The sequence below is a fragment of the Leptonychotes weddellii genome, chromosome 14, assembly GCF_054177405.1.
Source record: "Leptonychotes weddellii isolate Sample4059 chromosome 14, ASM5417740v2, whole genome shotgun sequence".
Lineage (NCBI taxonomy): Eukaryota > Metazoa > Chordata > Mammalia > Carnivora > Phocidae > Leptonychotes > Leptonychotes weddellii.
Window position 1 is genome coordinate 48,266,736 of NC_138382.1, and position 15,991 is coordinate 48,282,726.

Consider the following 15,991-nt stretch of genomic DNA (forward strand, 5'->3'; position numbering starts at 1 on the left):
ACAGCTGAGATGAGCTGCCTCGGGCAGGCGCAAGGGAAGTGCAGGGGGGCCCTGGATTCCCTTTGGACCCTCTTCAGGTGGAACTATGTCTTCTTTCCCTCTCGGGGGGAGGAGAGCCATGTGTCTTTCCCTACTCCCCACACAAAATGCCACTGGCAAGTGAGGGGTGAGGAGGGCTCTCTGGGACCGGGAGGACACAGTTCAGAGCAGGGATCTCAAAAACCCCATCCGGGGACCTGGTTATTCCTGCAAACTGAGGAGCCCCAGAGCTCAGGGAGTATGAGAGCCTCTTGGCTTCTTCTGGACAGTATTCTGCACCTTGCGTCCCTATGTCCCCCTGCCTTGTCTCTCTCTGCACTGTTGACTGTGCATTCCCAGGAGAGACCAGGAAGCAGGCAGCAAAGTAGGGGAAAGTAAGGACAGCAGACCTTGGACTTGGGGGAGGAAAAGGGGCACGGTTGCCTTGTCAGTTAGCAAGCACTCCAGCAGGCCACATTGGCTCGAAGCCTGGGCCGCCATCCACCTGAAGCCTGGGGCGCATTTACCTCCTGAGTGCTTCTATTTGTTCTCATGTATTTCCTGCTTTTCCTGGGTCCCTCCCATCAGGACAGGGTGACCTTCCGGACCTTTCTACTTCCCTTCAGGTCTCAGTCTGGGAGTGTGCACAGGCCTCGTACCTTGGCAGCCTCCACCATCTTGGCTGTGGCATCAGCCAGGATCTTAGCGGCGCTTAATAGCTTGCGAGAATTCTCCAGATCACTCTCCCCCTCGGCATCAGCCTTGATGGCATTGACCAGGTCAGAGGTGGCTTGGGCTAGGATGCGGGCCTGTCGTACCATCTCACCTGAGAGGACAGGCCACGATCAGGTAAGGAAGCCAGAGATACTGCGAGGGTGCCAGGGGTGGGGCAAAAGGGTGCAGACAAGGTAGACAGTGCTCTTGAGGACAGTTAAAGAGACACAAAGGTTCTCGAAGGGATTCCCCTGGAGTTACTGTTTCTTGAGTTTAGGATCTTGGAGAGGGATAATTTCCTGGTGGGCTTTCATGGGAAGGAAGACAGTCTCTAATGGGTATTTTCAGCAAATCATCTTGAGAAGGTAAGATACTCCTTGTGAAGGCTTTTAGGGGTGAGTGGGTAGGGGGGAGTGGGGAAGGCTCTCTCTTAATAATGCCGCCTTCCAACCTCCAGCTGTGTTTGTGTACGCTTCTGTATATTCTCCAAACGCACCAGAGAAGGCAGAACAGGGATCATATTCCCGCTTTACAGAGGAGAAACTAGAGGTTTCAGAGACTGAACACCTAGCCTACCGTGCTGAGTCCTAAGGGGGAGGTGGCGGGTCTGCAAGGACTGAATGTCCACTGGGCTCAGGGAGCCTCACTGGGGTTCGTTGTCTTCCCAGGAGTGGTGTCCTTACCAGCGTCACCCATGGAACTGAAGATGTTCTCGGTGACGGTGAGGATGGTGTCAGTGGCCTGGTCATAACGGCCAGCAGGCCCAGCGCCCGTGGCGTGGGCCTTCACGTGCTGCAGCAGCTCATTCAGGGCCTGGGTGACAGCCGTGGCCGCTGCCCCTACCCCCCGCAGCAGCTGCCCGTCCTCTGTGGCTGCCTGGGAGGCGGACACACAGCCCTCCACGGCTCTGGCCACCAGGCGTCCGGCCTCCACCAGCTGCTCCTGGCAGACAGGTGAGCTGATCGTAGGTGCCACCACCTGCAGGCAAACTGCGAGTAAGAGACGAAGGCCATGGAAAGGAGTCGCGAGGTGGGGTGTTTGTGGTGTTTGTGACAGTCACTGGGAGAGGTAAGGAGGAGCCGAAGAGGTGCAACGACAGGCTCTTGTGTGCGGCAGCATCACCCTCGGCACAGGCTAGTGCAACCGTTGGGGCTCACCTTGGTGCAGGCCACCAGCTGGGAGGTGGACAAGGCACACTGTGTTGCTGCAGCAATGACCTGGGTCTGGAGGCCCGAGTCCTCTGTCCGCTGGGCCACACTCTTGGCCTTGAGGACCAAGGCAGCTGCAGCACTTGCCACGGCCTTGGCTAGCTGCATTAGTACGTCCTGTGAGGAAAGGGCTGTCAGCAGGGCCTGAGATCGGGCTTGGAATCCACGGACCCTTCTCAGAGGCATAAGCTGTTTCATTCTTCCCACTGACTCCAATCATAGGACAGTGTATGCAGAAGCAACCAGAAGCTACCCCAAGCCCCTGCCTTGAGCACCCAGTAGGACAGATCCCCCACCGAGGAACAAACCTACACCGAAAGAAACAAGAGCCTACACCAAAGGGAGAAATGCATGAGGCGGATACACTCGGACGGCGATGGGGAGGGAGGGGCGGTGCTGTTACAATGGGATGGAGAGAGATACCTCTTGGGGTCCCTCCCACCCCCAGCTTCTTTCCTCCATTTCTTCTCAATCTTGGTTGGAAGCAGTCACCCTGGAGTACGAGACCCTGTACAACCCTCCCTGGTCCCGTTTCCCCAAGCCCTGCCTGTGGCATGCCTACCCATCTCCCATCATGTTCTGCTCCCCCAGGAGGCTGGCGGGGGAGAGGTGCAGAGCGAGTGTATGCGGCTCAGAGAGGACAAAGCTGGGAAGGCCCAGGCCAGAGGCCGTTACCGTGGGGGAATCGGGGGGAGATCGAGCCCCAGCCCCTCTGGGTGCACATATCTGCGTGGGAAATCCAGGATGACAAGTCAGCTGAAGAAACTGGCATGGGGTGGGGAAGGGGACAGCTAGAGGGACAGTGTCCTCAGGGTGGCATGGAGGGGGCTTCAAGATGTTAAGCTGGGACAAAGGCTATATATGGGGAAGACAAGGAAAAGATGACAGGCGGCTACAAAATATCAGTCAGCCAAGGGTGAACTAGTAGATTTAGTCTTGACTCAGGGGTTCTGAATTCTCATCCCCCAAAAAAGGGATTGGAGGTTCCCAGTGTCATTCCCTGCAAACAAGAGGTCCAGATTGGCTCTCAGAAGTCAATTTGTAGTAACAGGACTAGGAGCTAGATTCAGGGTCGGAGATTACCTCCGAGAAGCTTATGTTCTAGGGGCTGGGTAAGTCACCAACCTGGAAGTGGGGGTCAGTATCACTTTCCCCAATTTGCTGCAACAGCTCCCCACTGGCCTGGCCCACGTTCCCAGCTGCTTGCAGCAGGTTCTGACGGGGCTGTGGAGAGCGGACACCGGTCAGAAGCTGCCCAGTCCCTGCCCACGCACCCCTGGGTCCTACACGCCCACGGGCCCCACGCCTCCACCCCGCAGCCTGGACCGCCCCCGTCTCCTCTGGGCTTCCTCCCTAGTGCCAGCCCGGGGCCCCGACCTCAGCACTGGCTGGCTGGGCACTGCGCAGCAGCTCCGACACGGCCCCGGCGAGGCCCTTGGCGGCCTGCAGCAGGGGCCGGCCGCTGCCGCCTTCGTCCTCCAGCAGGGCAGCGAGCAGCTTCACGCCGCGGGACATCTCCGTGAGGTTGGAGGAGATGGTGGTGACCGCACAGCCCACCGCTGTATAGTCTGTCTCCGCGGGGTCCCCTGAGGGAGGGGGAGGAAGAGGAGCACGAGTGAGAGGGGGGCAGGCCAGACGATGGGCCGGGGAGGCGCACAGAGGCGTCAGTCACACACCCATCCTGACACAGTCTCTTCCATGAGTCAAGGTGCGGTCCCTCCCGGAGCCCGCCACGCTCGTGCTCCCCCGCGCTCCTTCTCCCCCTCCCCGTCACACAGAGAACTTGGAGTCCGGCTTACCCGCTGTCAGGTTCACCACGGAGGCAGTACCAGCTGTGATGGCATCGACCTGGGAGTGGATCTCGTGCTTTGATTCATCCATCTTGTTTTTACGCCAGGCCTTAGAGGCCTGCGAGAGAGAGAGTGAGAGAGAGAGAGGAGAAGCAAAGCTCAGGATCTGCCCTGGTTTGGTTAACCCCAATCCCTCCCGGGAGTCCCAGCCTTAGCGCGGCTGGCCTGTCCTCCCTCCCATACTCACAGCATCCTGGCCCAGAGGGGGCAAAGTGTCAAAGTCATCCAGAGTGGCCTGGGCAGCTTGCACAGCCTGCATGCTGGAGTTAATGGTCCCAGTGAGTGCCTGCTGGGCTGACGTCTACAAGACAAGGGGAGGAGAAATAGGGAATGCTTAGAGGCAAGAGTAGGTAAAGGAGAACTCGAGGCTAGGGACAGGAATACAAACAGGGACGTGGGAAAAGACTGCCTAGCTCCTGGCTGGGCCCAGCTGACGGGCGGGGACGGGGGGAGTGGGGGAGAAAGGCCTGGTACCCTGGTGGCCGCGGATGCACTCTTACCAAAGGGGGCATGTGTCCTCGGTGCATCTGGCCACTGGTAATCTGCTGCTGGGCCGGCGGCATGCTGCCCACCTGGAAATTCTCAGGACCAGAGGCTCCGGAGCGCATGATAGCGGGCAGGGCCACAGAGCCGTGCTCCACTTTGCCCACCCGGTTATACTGCTGCTGCAGGACTGTCGACCTAGACAGGGGACACCCTGGGCAGCACTCAGAGGACTTTGTGGTCTCACCCCCTTCCCACCCAGCTCTAGAACCTTTGCAGGTCCTGTGGTCTAGGGGGCGTGTGAGGTCTCATGAGAGCCTGTGACTGGTTCAAGAACCGTCCTAGGGATTCCCCACCCCTCAGCAATCATTGGAGGCAGGCCTTGCCGTCCCTGCCCCTGATGGATGGGATCAGCCCAGCTCCCTTCGTACTTTTTGGGGGACACGGAGTCCTCCAGCATAGTAGACTCCTCGTCTCCCTCCAGCCCAAAGTGATCCTTGCTTTTTTTCTGTAGGAAGGAAAAAGGAACAATTAAGAGAGGCAGGGAAACGGCAGCCTCTTCTTTCCCCTAGTCAGCCTTTTTCCAGAACCTGGGTTCCCACTTTGAAAGGACCGGCTTGGGTAGAAGGTGGGGTTAGATAAGGAGAAGGCTGGGGTGGGCACCTTCTTAAGGATGATATCAATGTAGCCGGCGATGAGCTGGGCAATCTGCTCCCCTTCCGTCGTCTGTACTGAGTAGTAGCCATCTTGGTAGTCCCCGAAATCCTAGGGTGACAAGGTGGGAGCTTGGTGGGAGGGGCGCCATCTACCCAGGATGGAAAAGGGTAGGATGGGAGCCCCACGGATGAGCTGGTGAGCGCATCCCCTGCCAACAGCCCTCTAGGGAGAAGCCCACCCTTCTTCAATTTCCTCTTTATTTTCCTCCCTGCAGGGCAACACTTTATTTCTGAGAAGCAGTCTTTATGCTACATAGTTTCACATGCATGCCATCCATGAAATCTCTGTTCTCTCCCGGTGACAATAAAGTTGGAAAGACATAAACATTTATCATTGAAATGACCACAACTGAGGGTTAGCACTAGTACCCAAAATGGAAAGACAGCCTTTATGAAGTTCTCATCCCCTCACTGGGGCACTTCATCAAGGTGGTATCAGTTTCCAATCCAGCACACCAAAATATAAAGCTGGGCGGGGGGGGGGGGGGAAACTATTATATAGTTGCTGCTGAAAGAGAGGAGGCTTATTTTTTTCTTTCTATCACCTTTTTCTTCCCTCTCCCCAAGTTTCCTGCGAGCTCAGCTTGCTGGTGACAGTTCTGTCCTGTTGATTTTAAAGACTGTTTCATTTAAGCATCACTTACTCTCCAGGAAATCTCCTCTACTCTGACCTCCATGGTCCTGTAATCGTTACAAAGTTCTCCCTTTTTCTGGAGTCACACTCAGTGCCCTATTCCAAGGAAGGGGAGAGACCTCTGCAGCTGCCCCCCCTGGAAATTCCAAGGCCCCTTCCCCTCTGGGCGCCCAGACTCACCAGGGTGAAGCTCTTGGGAGAGGCAGCCCAGCGTTTGATGTTGGTGAGGCTCCATTCCTGGATCACCTCTTTGGTCTTCTCATCCACTCGCATGACACACTCCTTAGTGATGCCCAGAAGCCTGGGCACCAGCTTGTTCTTTCCTTTCATCTTTTCCTGTGAGGCAGAGGTTGTCATTGGTGCTGTGGCCAGAGGTCACAGAGAGGCGTGAATGAGCACATCAGATCTCGACCACAAGGGGGTGCTGAGGAGCACGGGAGAGCCTATCTGGGGGTCTGGATGGAGCCTGAACAAGCTCCGAGAGGGAAAACACAGGGTCTGGAGCGAAGTGGTGGCAGAGGGCTGACAACAGGGCAAGTTTTCACAAGGTCAGAGCAAGGCAGAGAATGGGACTTGTAGGGATGATGGAAAATGTGAACAAGGGCAGGGCCAGACTTTGAGGGGAAAGGATAAGAGCGGGAATAAGGAAGGCAATGAGAAGGGTCTGTAGCCCACCTTAACCAGAAAGAAGGAGACACCATATGTCTTGAGGGAACGGGCTAGCTTCACGTAGCGCACCTTGGCCTCAATCTCACTCATCTGCCCACAATTCTTGTGTGCCTTAGAGTAGGAAATGGGAAAAAATGCTTACCAAATGCAGGAAGATAGTGTCACAGACAAGGAGTTGTGACGTTTACTACAATGGGAGCGTACTGTGGGGGACACAGGAAAGGTTAGGGGGTGCAGGATATGAGAAACGAGAGGGTGACAGGCTGGGGGCTGACAAAGGATACGCAGAAGCGACAATTCAGGGAATATAGTTAAAGAACTCGCAGATGTTCTGGAGACGTGAACAGGTAAGAAGCAGAAGGTCAAATAGAAGACTTTTTGGGCTGAGTATCCAAGAAGTGGGGATAACACATTTGTACAAAGATACACTTTTCAGTGTAATTTCAGGCATACTGTCTCATTTGATTCTCCTACCAATCCTACCCAGGGCAGGTACTGTCATCCCACGTTAGAGGCAAAGAAAAGAAAACAAGAATATTGAATTCCACAGCAAATGCAGTGATGGAGCTGAGATGAAAGGTCTTCTGCTTTCTTGGCCCAGGAGAGGTGGGAGGGCAGCTTGGTGGGTGGAAGCAGGGTGGGAGGAGACAAGGAAGGGGTGGGGGTCCATTCAGTCAGTTAGGATTAAGCAGCAAAGCTCCCAGGGCATCCCCAACACTTTCCCCTACCCCCATTCACCTGGAAGATCTTACGCTCTCCCTTCTGCTTCACATACTCCTTGGGCAGGAAGTCCTTCAGGCTACACCAGAAAAGGGAGGGTCAGCATGTAGTGGACAACATCAGGGATATGTGGGCCATGGACTGTGGGCCTGGGGGTGTGAAGAAATGTCTAGGACAGTGTTATCTTTGGGGAGAAGGAAGGCTCGAGGGAACGGAGTCGGGATTATCCACGAAATCGAGACGACCTAGCATGAGCTCTTGAGCGCAGCCTGTGTCTCTCCCTACGGGAAAAAGGGACCGAGGGAACCTGAGTTGCAGGCTCAGTCCCTGAGGAAAAGAGGGTCCAGGGCACTACTGCAGGGAACCAAGAGCAGAAGGAGCTCAGTAGAAGGATGACCATGCATGTAGGAAGCTAAGCAAGACACGCTGAACTCTACACATTCTGAGGAGAATCAGTGGATGAAACTTGTGAAGCTTTCTAAGTCTATGTTCCCTATGAGGAGAAATGTACTGTTTTCCTCTGGCTACTGCATTAAAATTCTTCAGAGAATCTCAAAAAGGTTCCATGCTTGCTTGAGAGGTATGGGGCAGAGGCAAGAGATTCTGGGCTACATTCATGTTCCACATGGGGCCCGTGAGGAGACAAATAGCTGACAGCAGCAAAAAAGGTACCCATGTGGGTCAAACCCTGGTGCATCAGAAGAGGAACAGAGAGAGAAGGCCTGGGAGGGGGGGCAGGGCTGTTGGGGTCACAATGGCATTGAGTCCTGGGCCCTGACAGGGTGTGGGATGTGGGTCACTCACTCGAGGAAGCCAGCCTTGTGCTTCTGCTCATTGTGGGGCCCAAACTGGATCTGGCACTGGAAGCCAGCAAACTCACAGGCCTTGTCAAAGGAGACAGGGTGGGAGCCATTGAGGATGTCATCTCGTGCCTGGAGAACACAAGGCGGTGGATGTTGTGTGTGGGTGCAGGGATACCCTTCGCTGTGCTTCTGCCCCCTCTCCCCACCTCCCCTACCCTGGGCAAATCCTCTCCACACCTGCACATAAAGAAGGTTCAGCTGTACGGGGTCCCGGGAGTCCACATTCTGGTCTGAGTAGAAGAACTTCCTCCGCAGCAGAAGCGTCTCGTGCTCCTCCACTCCCTGTTCCCTCAGCGTGCGGCCATGGTCCAGCCAGTTCACTGGGACAGAGAGTCCCCTCAATGCCAAGCCCTTAGGGCGCCTGTCTTGTCTGCTCTTTGCCTTTTGTTTATTCTTCATCTCCTACCTTCTCTCACCGCTAAGTTCCATGAGTAAGACTTTGTTTTATTACTGTATGCATCCTGCATCTAAAACAGTGTCTTGCAAAAGCAGAGTTTCCATAACTAATGAATATAGAGCTGTCCCCTGCTCCCCCCACCCGACCATTTCCAGGGCCCTCTTTTTTTCTATTTCCGCTTACACTCATCATCCGTGTGCAACTTCTGCTTTAGTTTTTCCATCTTCTTTTCATCTCGCAGCAGTGTCTTGTCCTTGCGTAAGGTCCCTGTCACCTCCTCCTTCTTCTCTTCCATCAGCTCTCGAACCAGTGAATATTCATCATGGTTGGTGATGCCTGGGGGAGGGGGAGGGGTGGTAGCATCCCAGGCAATGCATCCGTGTTTTCCGGCAGAGTTGGAGCCTCCATTCCCCAGCCCTCAGTCCCACCGAGACCCCTTACCAATGCGGGCACAGATGGTCATGAGCATGTCGGTGACAGTCTTAGAGTCATCCACCATGATAGTCTTCACAGTTCCATCGAGCATACGGATTTTCAGGGGCCTCTGTTTCTTCCTGTATTCCATAGTATCCTGTTCGGGCAGGAATAGGAGGAGGGGCCCACTTGAAGCTAGAGGTATTACTTCCTTTTTCCATGGCCAGAGGGGAGGAAAGTAGATTACTAACAGCAAGACTGTGGTGGCTCACTCAAAAAGCAGGTTATTTTGACTGCCTGTGATAGAAAGCCTGGAGAGGGTCAGGGACAACAGATATGGGTGCTGAAAAGAGGAGGTGGAGTAGGGGATGTTGGTGGTCCTTGATGAAGTGATACTCACCCCATTTCGGAGCATGTAGTAATCCAAAGCTTTCCCGGCCTCCAGCCATATACCTTTTTTGGGGTCATCATCTGACAGGAACAGCCCAAAGTCGCTGGCTAAAAGAGAGGACGGACGGATCACCTCAGACTCACGAGGACCCCAGTGAGGCTGGATGGCTGCGCGGTTGCCCCTTACTATTTCCCCAGGGACCGGGGGCCTAAAGGGGAGAGAGGGAACCACGGAGCACAGGCCTGAGGGGTTAGTAGCCTTGAGGGACGATGGGGTCATCCCTTAAAGCCAAGAGCCTGGGCACAAGGAGGGATCGAAGACTCCCACCCCCGCCACCGGGGTGCTCAGACTCACGAGGGCCAGCCAGGGCCTCTGGGATGCGTTCACGAATGATGCGACAGGCATCGTACACCATGGTGGACGGCTCGAACTGCATCGTCTTCACGACATTCCCAATGCTGATCTTCAGTGAGAGCGCAACCATGGTGGCAGCTTCTCCTCTCCAGCCTGGCTCGACCTGGCCCGTGGCACCAGGGCATTAGCGCACATCCTCATCAGAGGAGAGATGGGGCCCCGGGAGGGGTGTTTTTGAAAGGGACCCACCAGAGCAAATAGTAACATAGTTGTTTTTATTTAAGAATTTTAAAGACTTAAAGATTATTTATACCAAAGGAACCAATCTTAACCACCTAAGATATGTGAAGGAGTCTGGTCTGCAATGCAGTGTTCCCTGAGGACACCGTCCTGTCCCTACCACTAGAATCTGTGCCTCCCTTCTGTCTGCCAAGTATCTCCCTCTTGGCCCTTACCCTGCTCCTTTCCCAGCCCTGCCTCTGCCTTGTTTTCATCTTTTCTTGGTCCAGTCTTCTTCTCTCTTTGTCTCTCGCTAGGTCTTGCTGGCTTTTTCCTGTCTGGGATTTTCAGAGCTCTGCCCTGACTCATCCTGTGACCTCCCCTCTGACAGCTTTAGCCTCCTTCTCTGCAAAATGAGGACGTTATGTTAGGTAATTCCCAAGAGATCCTGAAGGCTGCAAACACCCACTCTAGCTAGCCCAGCAGGGAGACCAAACACGACTGCTTGAGTGTCTAACTGGAGAGGGAGGTGCCTTCCCAGGGAGCCCGGCCCCATATTTGGCTTCCCTGGCAGTCAAGCCAGAATGATGATTCTCTAATCCAAAAGGATCTCAGAAACTAGTCAACTCCTCAGTTTTGCAGCATGCATATCAGACCATGGTGGGGCAGGTGGGGTAGTTTCAAGGCAGGTCAGAAGAAGAGCCCAGTCCCTCTAACTTGGTTCTTGCTTCAAGTCACCAAGTGAATACCCAGTCCTCACGACAGCTCCTCGCATACTCTCCCGTCTTCAGTAAGTCCTTCTCAAACTCTGCCCTCCGCCTCACTACCTCCCTTGATGGTGTTTTCACTGCAGCTCAAGATCAGTCCCACCCTGACCTCTCCCGCCCTCCTTGGCACCACATCTCAGCAGGCTGGAGGAAGCCTTGCAGGTGGCAGGTGGCACCCAGGGCACAATTTGCCTGGCAGCTGGTGATGTGACCCAGTTTGGTATAGGGATTGGTTCCTCTCAACTAAGAGAATGAGCAAATCCGGGCTGCCCATTCCCCTCCTGGCAAACCCTCCTTGGCTAGCCCCAAGTGGGGAAACGCAGGACCGGGGGAAGGCTGGAAACAGGTGGGGGTGCTGGGACACAGTAGCCAGTAGAGAACCAGGGAAGTTGGGAAGGGATAGGTTTTTGGAGGGTGAAGAGGTTAGGAAGGATGAGGTGAAAGAGACTGATAATTTAGAAACAGGAGACAGGTCTATGTGGGAAAGGTGTGGATCAGGGATCTGATAGACCGTTTCTGACCTTATAGAACAGTCCAGAGTCTCCCACGAAACCACAGCTCGCTCTCTATCTTTATTTCCAAACAAATGAGGATTCTTCCAGTCTCCCCAGCTCTCTGCCCACCTCCCCATTCCTCGGTCACTTTTCCCAGTAGCTTGACAGACCTGGCTGTGGGGTTGCTGGAGGGCTGGAGGGTCAGTAGAGTCGTCAGAGGAACTGAGAGCAGGACTGAAAGGACCCCCCACCCTAAGTTGAAATTGCATGTCTCCCCCATTTCCTCCGGACATATGAACACCCCCTTCTTCTTCAAGCACGGAAACCTCTGGTGAGACCCCGATAAGGGAGATGAGTCATGCCTACCCTCACTCCCAGGGTGGTGCTGAGTGGACACCCACAGAGCTACAAGACGATGAGGGAGGAAAGGGAACTGAGAAGTGAACTGAGGGTGATGAGGGCAGAGAACAAGGTCCTTGGAAGTATGGGGAGAAGCTATCCAGGTCCTACTCTGGCCTGAGAACTTTGCTCCCTTTTCCACCATGTTTCATGAAACAGCAACAATGCCCCCCCCATCCCCTTCCCAGGGAACTCCTCCTCCCTCAAGGCATTCCTGAGATGCATTCCAGAGGAGTTGGGCAATTGGGGGGGGTGGGATGGAGGACAAGAGGTCAAATCCCAGCAAGGAATGGAATGTAAGTATACTGGGGGGTAAAGAATTTGGGGTACATGGGGAATATAGTCAGAACAGATACCCACAAAGGGAGCTGCAGAAAGACAGGGAGCTACAGAAAGGGACAAGGGAGAGAGAAAGCTGAAAACAAAGTCAGAACGTATGAGGGCTGGGGGAGTTAACACTCAGTCTGTTACCAAATTTGGCCTCTGAGGCCGCAACCGCGGGGGGCGGGGAGGGGGGGGGAGGTTGGTGGTTGTGGGTGAGACTGACATATCCGGCCTCAGGCTGCTGGAGGCTCACTTCGGGCTGGACTGGGCAGCTGAAGGGCTGGACCTGATCTCCCTCGACATAGCCCCTCACCACCTACACCTATTTATGCATATTCATTCTCCCTAACTGCACCCCAGTCTATGCACAGAGCTCTTTACCACAAACCTACTTATACTGTCTCCACATACACGTTATCTCAAACATGCAGTCCCTTACACAGACCCCATCACAACCACATTATCTTCCCGTAAAGACCGAATCCCACGCACACAGCTTCTCCACAAACACACCTCTATCCGTAAGGGAACAACTTGCCCCAACATCTCTCCTCCCATTACACATTCTCCCTCCATTCATCCAACAGGCATTTCTGAGGGTCTGTTGTGAAAAAGGCCCCGGGCCAAACTCTCAGTGACTGGGAAGCAAGAAGAGCAAGCCCTCGCCTTCACTTTCAAGGGGCTCCCAGTTAGTTGAGTGGGTAAGCTAAATACAGAATTATAATACAGGGCAGGATGTGGTCAGAGTCAAGAGGTGCGTGCTCAGGGGAGAGATCGATCCCTTTAGGTTAGAGAAGAGGGACCAAAAAGTCTCTGTGAAAAGTGTCATTTGAAGTTAGGACTTTAAATAAAGATAATAAAAATCATAAGGATCTACCTTTTATTGACGATTATGTCAATTTCTCTGTATACATAATTTCATTTAATCTTTACAACAACCCGGCAAGATACCATTATATCCATTTTTACAGATTAGGAAACTGAGGTGCAAAGACGTTAAACACTTGTTCAAGGAACTTCTCCAAAGTCATACAGCTAGTAAGTTGTGAAGTTGTGAAGCCATGATCCGAACCCACATCTCTCTGACTCCAAAGCCCAAGCTGTCTCCACTACGCCAGCCGGAGGTGAGTCAGGGGTAGCATTCCAGGCAGAGAGAAGAGCATAAGCAAAGGTGGAGGAGCAGGAAATCACGGAGGAGCATTCAGGGAAGTGAGCAGGCAGGCTGGCTGAAGCACAGGGTACCTGCAAGGGAGCAGCGATGGGGAAATCTGGGTCAGGGTGGAAAGGCAGGGGAGGATTAGAGAGGAAGGAGTATTTTACCTACTGGAGGGCACCAGGAGGCCACGGGAGGCTTTGAGCAGAGAAGGGACAGAACCAGAACTAGATTTTGGAAAATAATTCTGGCAGTTACCTTGGAGACTGGTCAGAAAGACAGTGCATTAGCACAAGTCAGAAGTGATGACAGCAGTTAGAATGGTAGAGAGGAGGATGTCACTCATTTGTAGTTTTAAGAGGTGGAACTGTCAGGACCTGATGGCAGTCTGTCCTGTCAACCTTCAGGGACCTGGGCCCAAAGTCAGACTGGAGTCCCACAGCTTCTGTCATCAGTAGCCACTCAGTGGCTGGGGTGGCATGAGTTTACACAAGGAATTGGGAAGGGGAGAAGGAAAGATCAGGTCAAGCTGGGTATAGGAAGATGAGGCTCTGGGGCACAGCAGATGGAGATGTGGGTTGCACCAGGTAGGGGCAGAAGGGATGAGGTCAGTGACTGTATCGGAGTAGAAATGGGGAAGACAAGGTGTAGAGAAAGGCTGGAGAAGATGGTGGTAGGAAAAATACATACATGATCAGTCACTGGATCAGGCTAGGGGAAGGGGAAAAACAATTATAAGTCAGGGAATGACAGAGTGAGGTCAGAGGTCAGATCAGGCTGCAGGAGGCTGAGAAGAGATGGGGCTGTGGTCAGTGGCTATATAAGGCTGGGATGGGGAGGAGGGGGAGAGCGGAGGGACACTGGCAGTCTACAAGCAGAGCTGGAGCTGGTGGCGGTGGGTGGGTACAGGGCACGACCAGTCACACTGGGTAGGGGATAGTGCTGTGGTCAGTGGCAGGGTCAGGCTGGGAGTGAAATGGGGGTGTGGTCAGTGGCCTGGCTGGGCGTGGGATCAGCAAGACCCAGTTTCCTCTTTGGGTCTCATTTCCTCTTTTCTGTTTGGGGAGTGGGGGAAGGGGATCTACAACTGGACCAAGAACTTAAGGAGGCTTAGCACCAGGGGCTGGCATGTAGCAGGGCCTGGGGGTACTTGACAGTTATGCTGGGCTGAAGGGAGTGGTATTCAGCAGATGACCAGGAGGTATGCAGGTGGGTGAGTGGGGGAAAGTGTGGGAGAGTGCTTTAAGATGATGGGAAAGCTCAGATTTGGGAGGGCAAAATATGGTAGGAGGTGCAGAATCGGATAGGAAGGGAGGAAGAACTGCAGCTGGGAACCGTTGGTAAGATGAACAAGTATGGGAGAGTTACAGATGAGGGGAGAATTCTGTATGCAGGACTGTGCTTGCAGAAAGGGGGTATGCAGGGAGGGTGTGAACTGCAGGGCCAGGGAGGACTCAATAACTAGAGAATGAGGGAATTGGGAGGCAGTGGGGCTGAACTTTCAGACGATTCAGTCATCTCTTTCTCCCGTGGCAACAGTGTTTCCATGGTCAGCCTTCCCTTAATCATAGTCCCCTCTCCCTAAGTAATCCCCCACTTATGTCTAGGCCTTGTACATCTCCTGGGTCCCAGTCCCATTCCCTCCTCCTATGTTGTAAACAACCCCTGTCCCTCAACTGTGGTGACCACAGCAAGAGCATTGGATTTAGAGAGCAGAATAAAGAAGCTGGAATCCCAGAAATCTGCAATTGTAGCTGAAGCCCAGAACCCTACCTGAAATTAGTTTATCCTATCTCTGGGCTAGAGAACCCCTGAAACTACGGAGGAATGAGACCTCCCCGCAAAACGAATGCATGTATCTACTGCCAATCTCTTAAATTTTATCTATCCGAGGTCAACTGCCCTAATCTCAACCATAACCCCCCTAAAACTAACCCTAATTCCTGACATTAACCCTGACCCTTATTTGCTTCCTGTTTCCTAATATTGGCTTTAACATTCATCCCTTTCCTAATAGACACCCGTACCCAATCCCTGATCCCCAATATTGATCTAATTTTTACCCCTAGCACCAAATTCCCCGACCTTAACCCCAAATGTTGATCTCTAAGCCTAAAACTCCTTTGTCACTTGACTGCTGACCCATCCCTTCGCTATTTATCCCTGGTACCATGCTAATGTTCTCTAATCCCTAAAACTGGATTTCTAATTTAATTCCTGTGTTGACCCTTAACCCGGTCCTGAATCTTAACTTTGACTTAACGTTGGCCAGAAAACAAAATAATGACCTAATCCAAACTTTACCTATATAAAACGGACCTGACTCACACTAGTAACTCTAAATTTCCAACTCCGGTTTTATAACTCCTTAAGCTAACCTTAATTCCCAAATTCACCCGAGGCTTTCCTACCCATATACCCGCTATCAGCTAACCTCAAAGCCGGTCCCCGCCCTGCGCCTCAATGCCACCCCACTCCTCTCCCTCTTCAAAACTTATTCCAGACAGAGGACCGATCCCAGGAAGGGCCTGGCTCCCTTAAAACGGCCTACTTAACTCCGATCCCAAGCCGAGATACACTGGACGGTGACCCCTCCAACAGGACCCGAAATAGGAGACGCAGGAGAGTCAAGGGACCCCGCCCGCCTGCCCGCCAGCCCGCTTCCCGGGCCTGGCCTTGCGGCCCCACCCTGAACCTCCGGCTCGGCCCGTCCGGCCCGGCCTACCTGCGCTGCCCGGCTCGTACCCCGCCCGCCGGCCCGCTAACCCGCTCGTTCTCCCGGTGGCAATCGGGCTCCGGCCTCGCCCTCCCTTCGACACTCTCTCGGCCACTTCCGTCCCCGGAACGTCCCCCACCCGCGGGCGGCGCCCTGGGCCCGCGCTCTATGGTTGTGGGGACAGGAGGAAGCTGCTCTGGCCCCAGCTCTCGATGCTCGGGAGCGGGTCTTAGACCGGCGGCCCCTCCCCGGCCGGAAGCAAGGGTGCGGCACAATTCGGAGAAAACGCTCTAACTGCGCCCGAGTTCCCTTTTAGTCTCGAACCCTTCCCTTTTTCAGCCGGGGGCCAAGGCGGAGCCCGTCCCCCAGAATGCCCGCCCTCAGGGTGTGAGGAGGCAGCAGGGACGGCCCCTCTATTTGCATAGCTCCTGGGACGTGGCGCGCAGCTGCTGGGCCACTTCCGCGTCAGAGGGAACTCCAAGTCCCGG

The 15,991-nt window shown here is 54.1% G+C and overlaps 1 protein-coding gene across 3 annotated transcripts in view; it reads right to left on the minus strand.

Annotated features, from left to right (window-relative positions):
* Window positions 1–15,771, minus strand: part of TLN1 (talin 1) — a 32,077-nt gene extending 16,306 nt beyond the window's left edge. Inside the window, exons 1-20 of one of the 3 annotated variants that reach the window (XM_081803144.1) lie at window positions 15,513–15,771; window positions 9,432–9,594; window positions 9,087–9,184; window positions 8,714–8,843; window positions 8,456–8,608; window positions 8,053–8,195; window positions 7,817–7,944; window positions 7,031–7,091; window positions 6,299–6,403; window positions 5,804–5,959; window positions 4,937–5,038; window positions 4,705–4,781; window positions 4,291–4,471; window positions 3,978–4,091; window positions 3,740–3,848; window positions 3,318–3,526; window positions 3,066–3,164; window positions 1,890–2,057; window positions 1,416–1,710; window positions 678–844 (exon numbers count right to left, since the gene is read on the minus strand). In XM_081803144.1, coding sequence (XP_081659270.1) covers window positions 678–844; window positions 1,416–1,710; window positions 1,890–2,057; window positions 3,066–3,164; window positions 3,318–3,526; window positions 3,740–3,848; window positions 3,978–4,091; window positions 4,291–4,471; window positions 4,705–4,781; window positions 4,937–5,038; window positions 5,804–5,959; window positions 6,299–6,403; window positions 7,031–7,091; window positions 7,817–7,944; window positions 8,053–8,195; window positions 8,456–8,608; window positions 8,714–8,843; window positions 9,087–9,184; window positions 9,432–9,561 — 2,625 coding nt within the window. In that variant the 5' untranslated portion in view covers window positions 9,562–9,594; window positions 15,513–15,771. Of the gene's footprint in view, window positions 1–677; window positions 845–1,415; window positions 1,711–1,889; window positions 2,058–3,065; window positions 3,165–3,317; window positions 3,527–3,739; window positions 3,849–3,977; window positions 4,092–4,290; window positions 4,472–4,704; window positions 4,782–4,936; window positions 5,039–5,803; window positions 5,960–6,298; window positions 6,404–7,030; window positions 7,092–7,816; window positions 7,945–8,052; window positions 8,196–8,455; window positions 8,609–8,713; window positions 8,844–9,086; window positions 9,185–9,431; window positions 9,595–11,081; window positions 11,211–15,512 lie in introns of those variants that run through there. The other 2 variants (XM_081803145.1, XM_081803143.1) reach the window with 2 other exon arrangements.
* Between the last annotated feature and the right edge of the window lie 220 nt (window positions 15,772–15,991).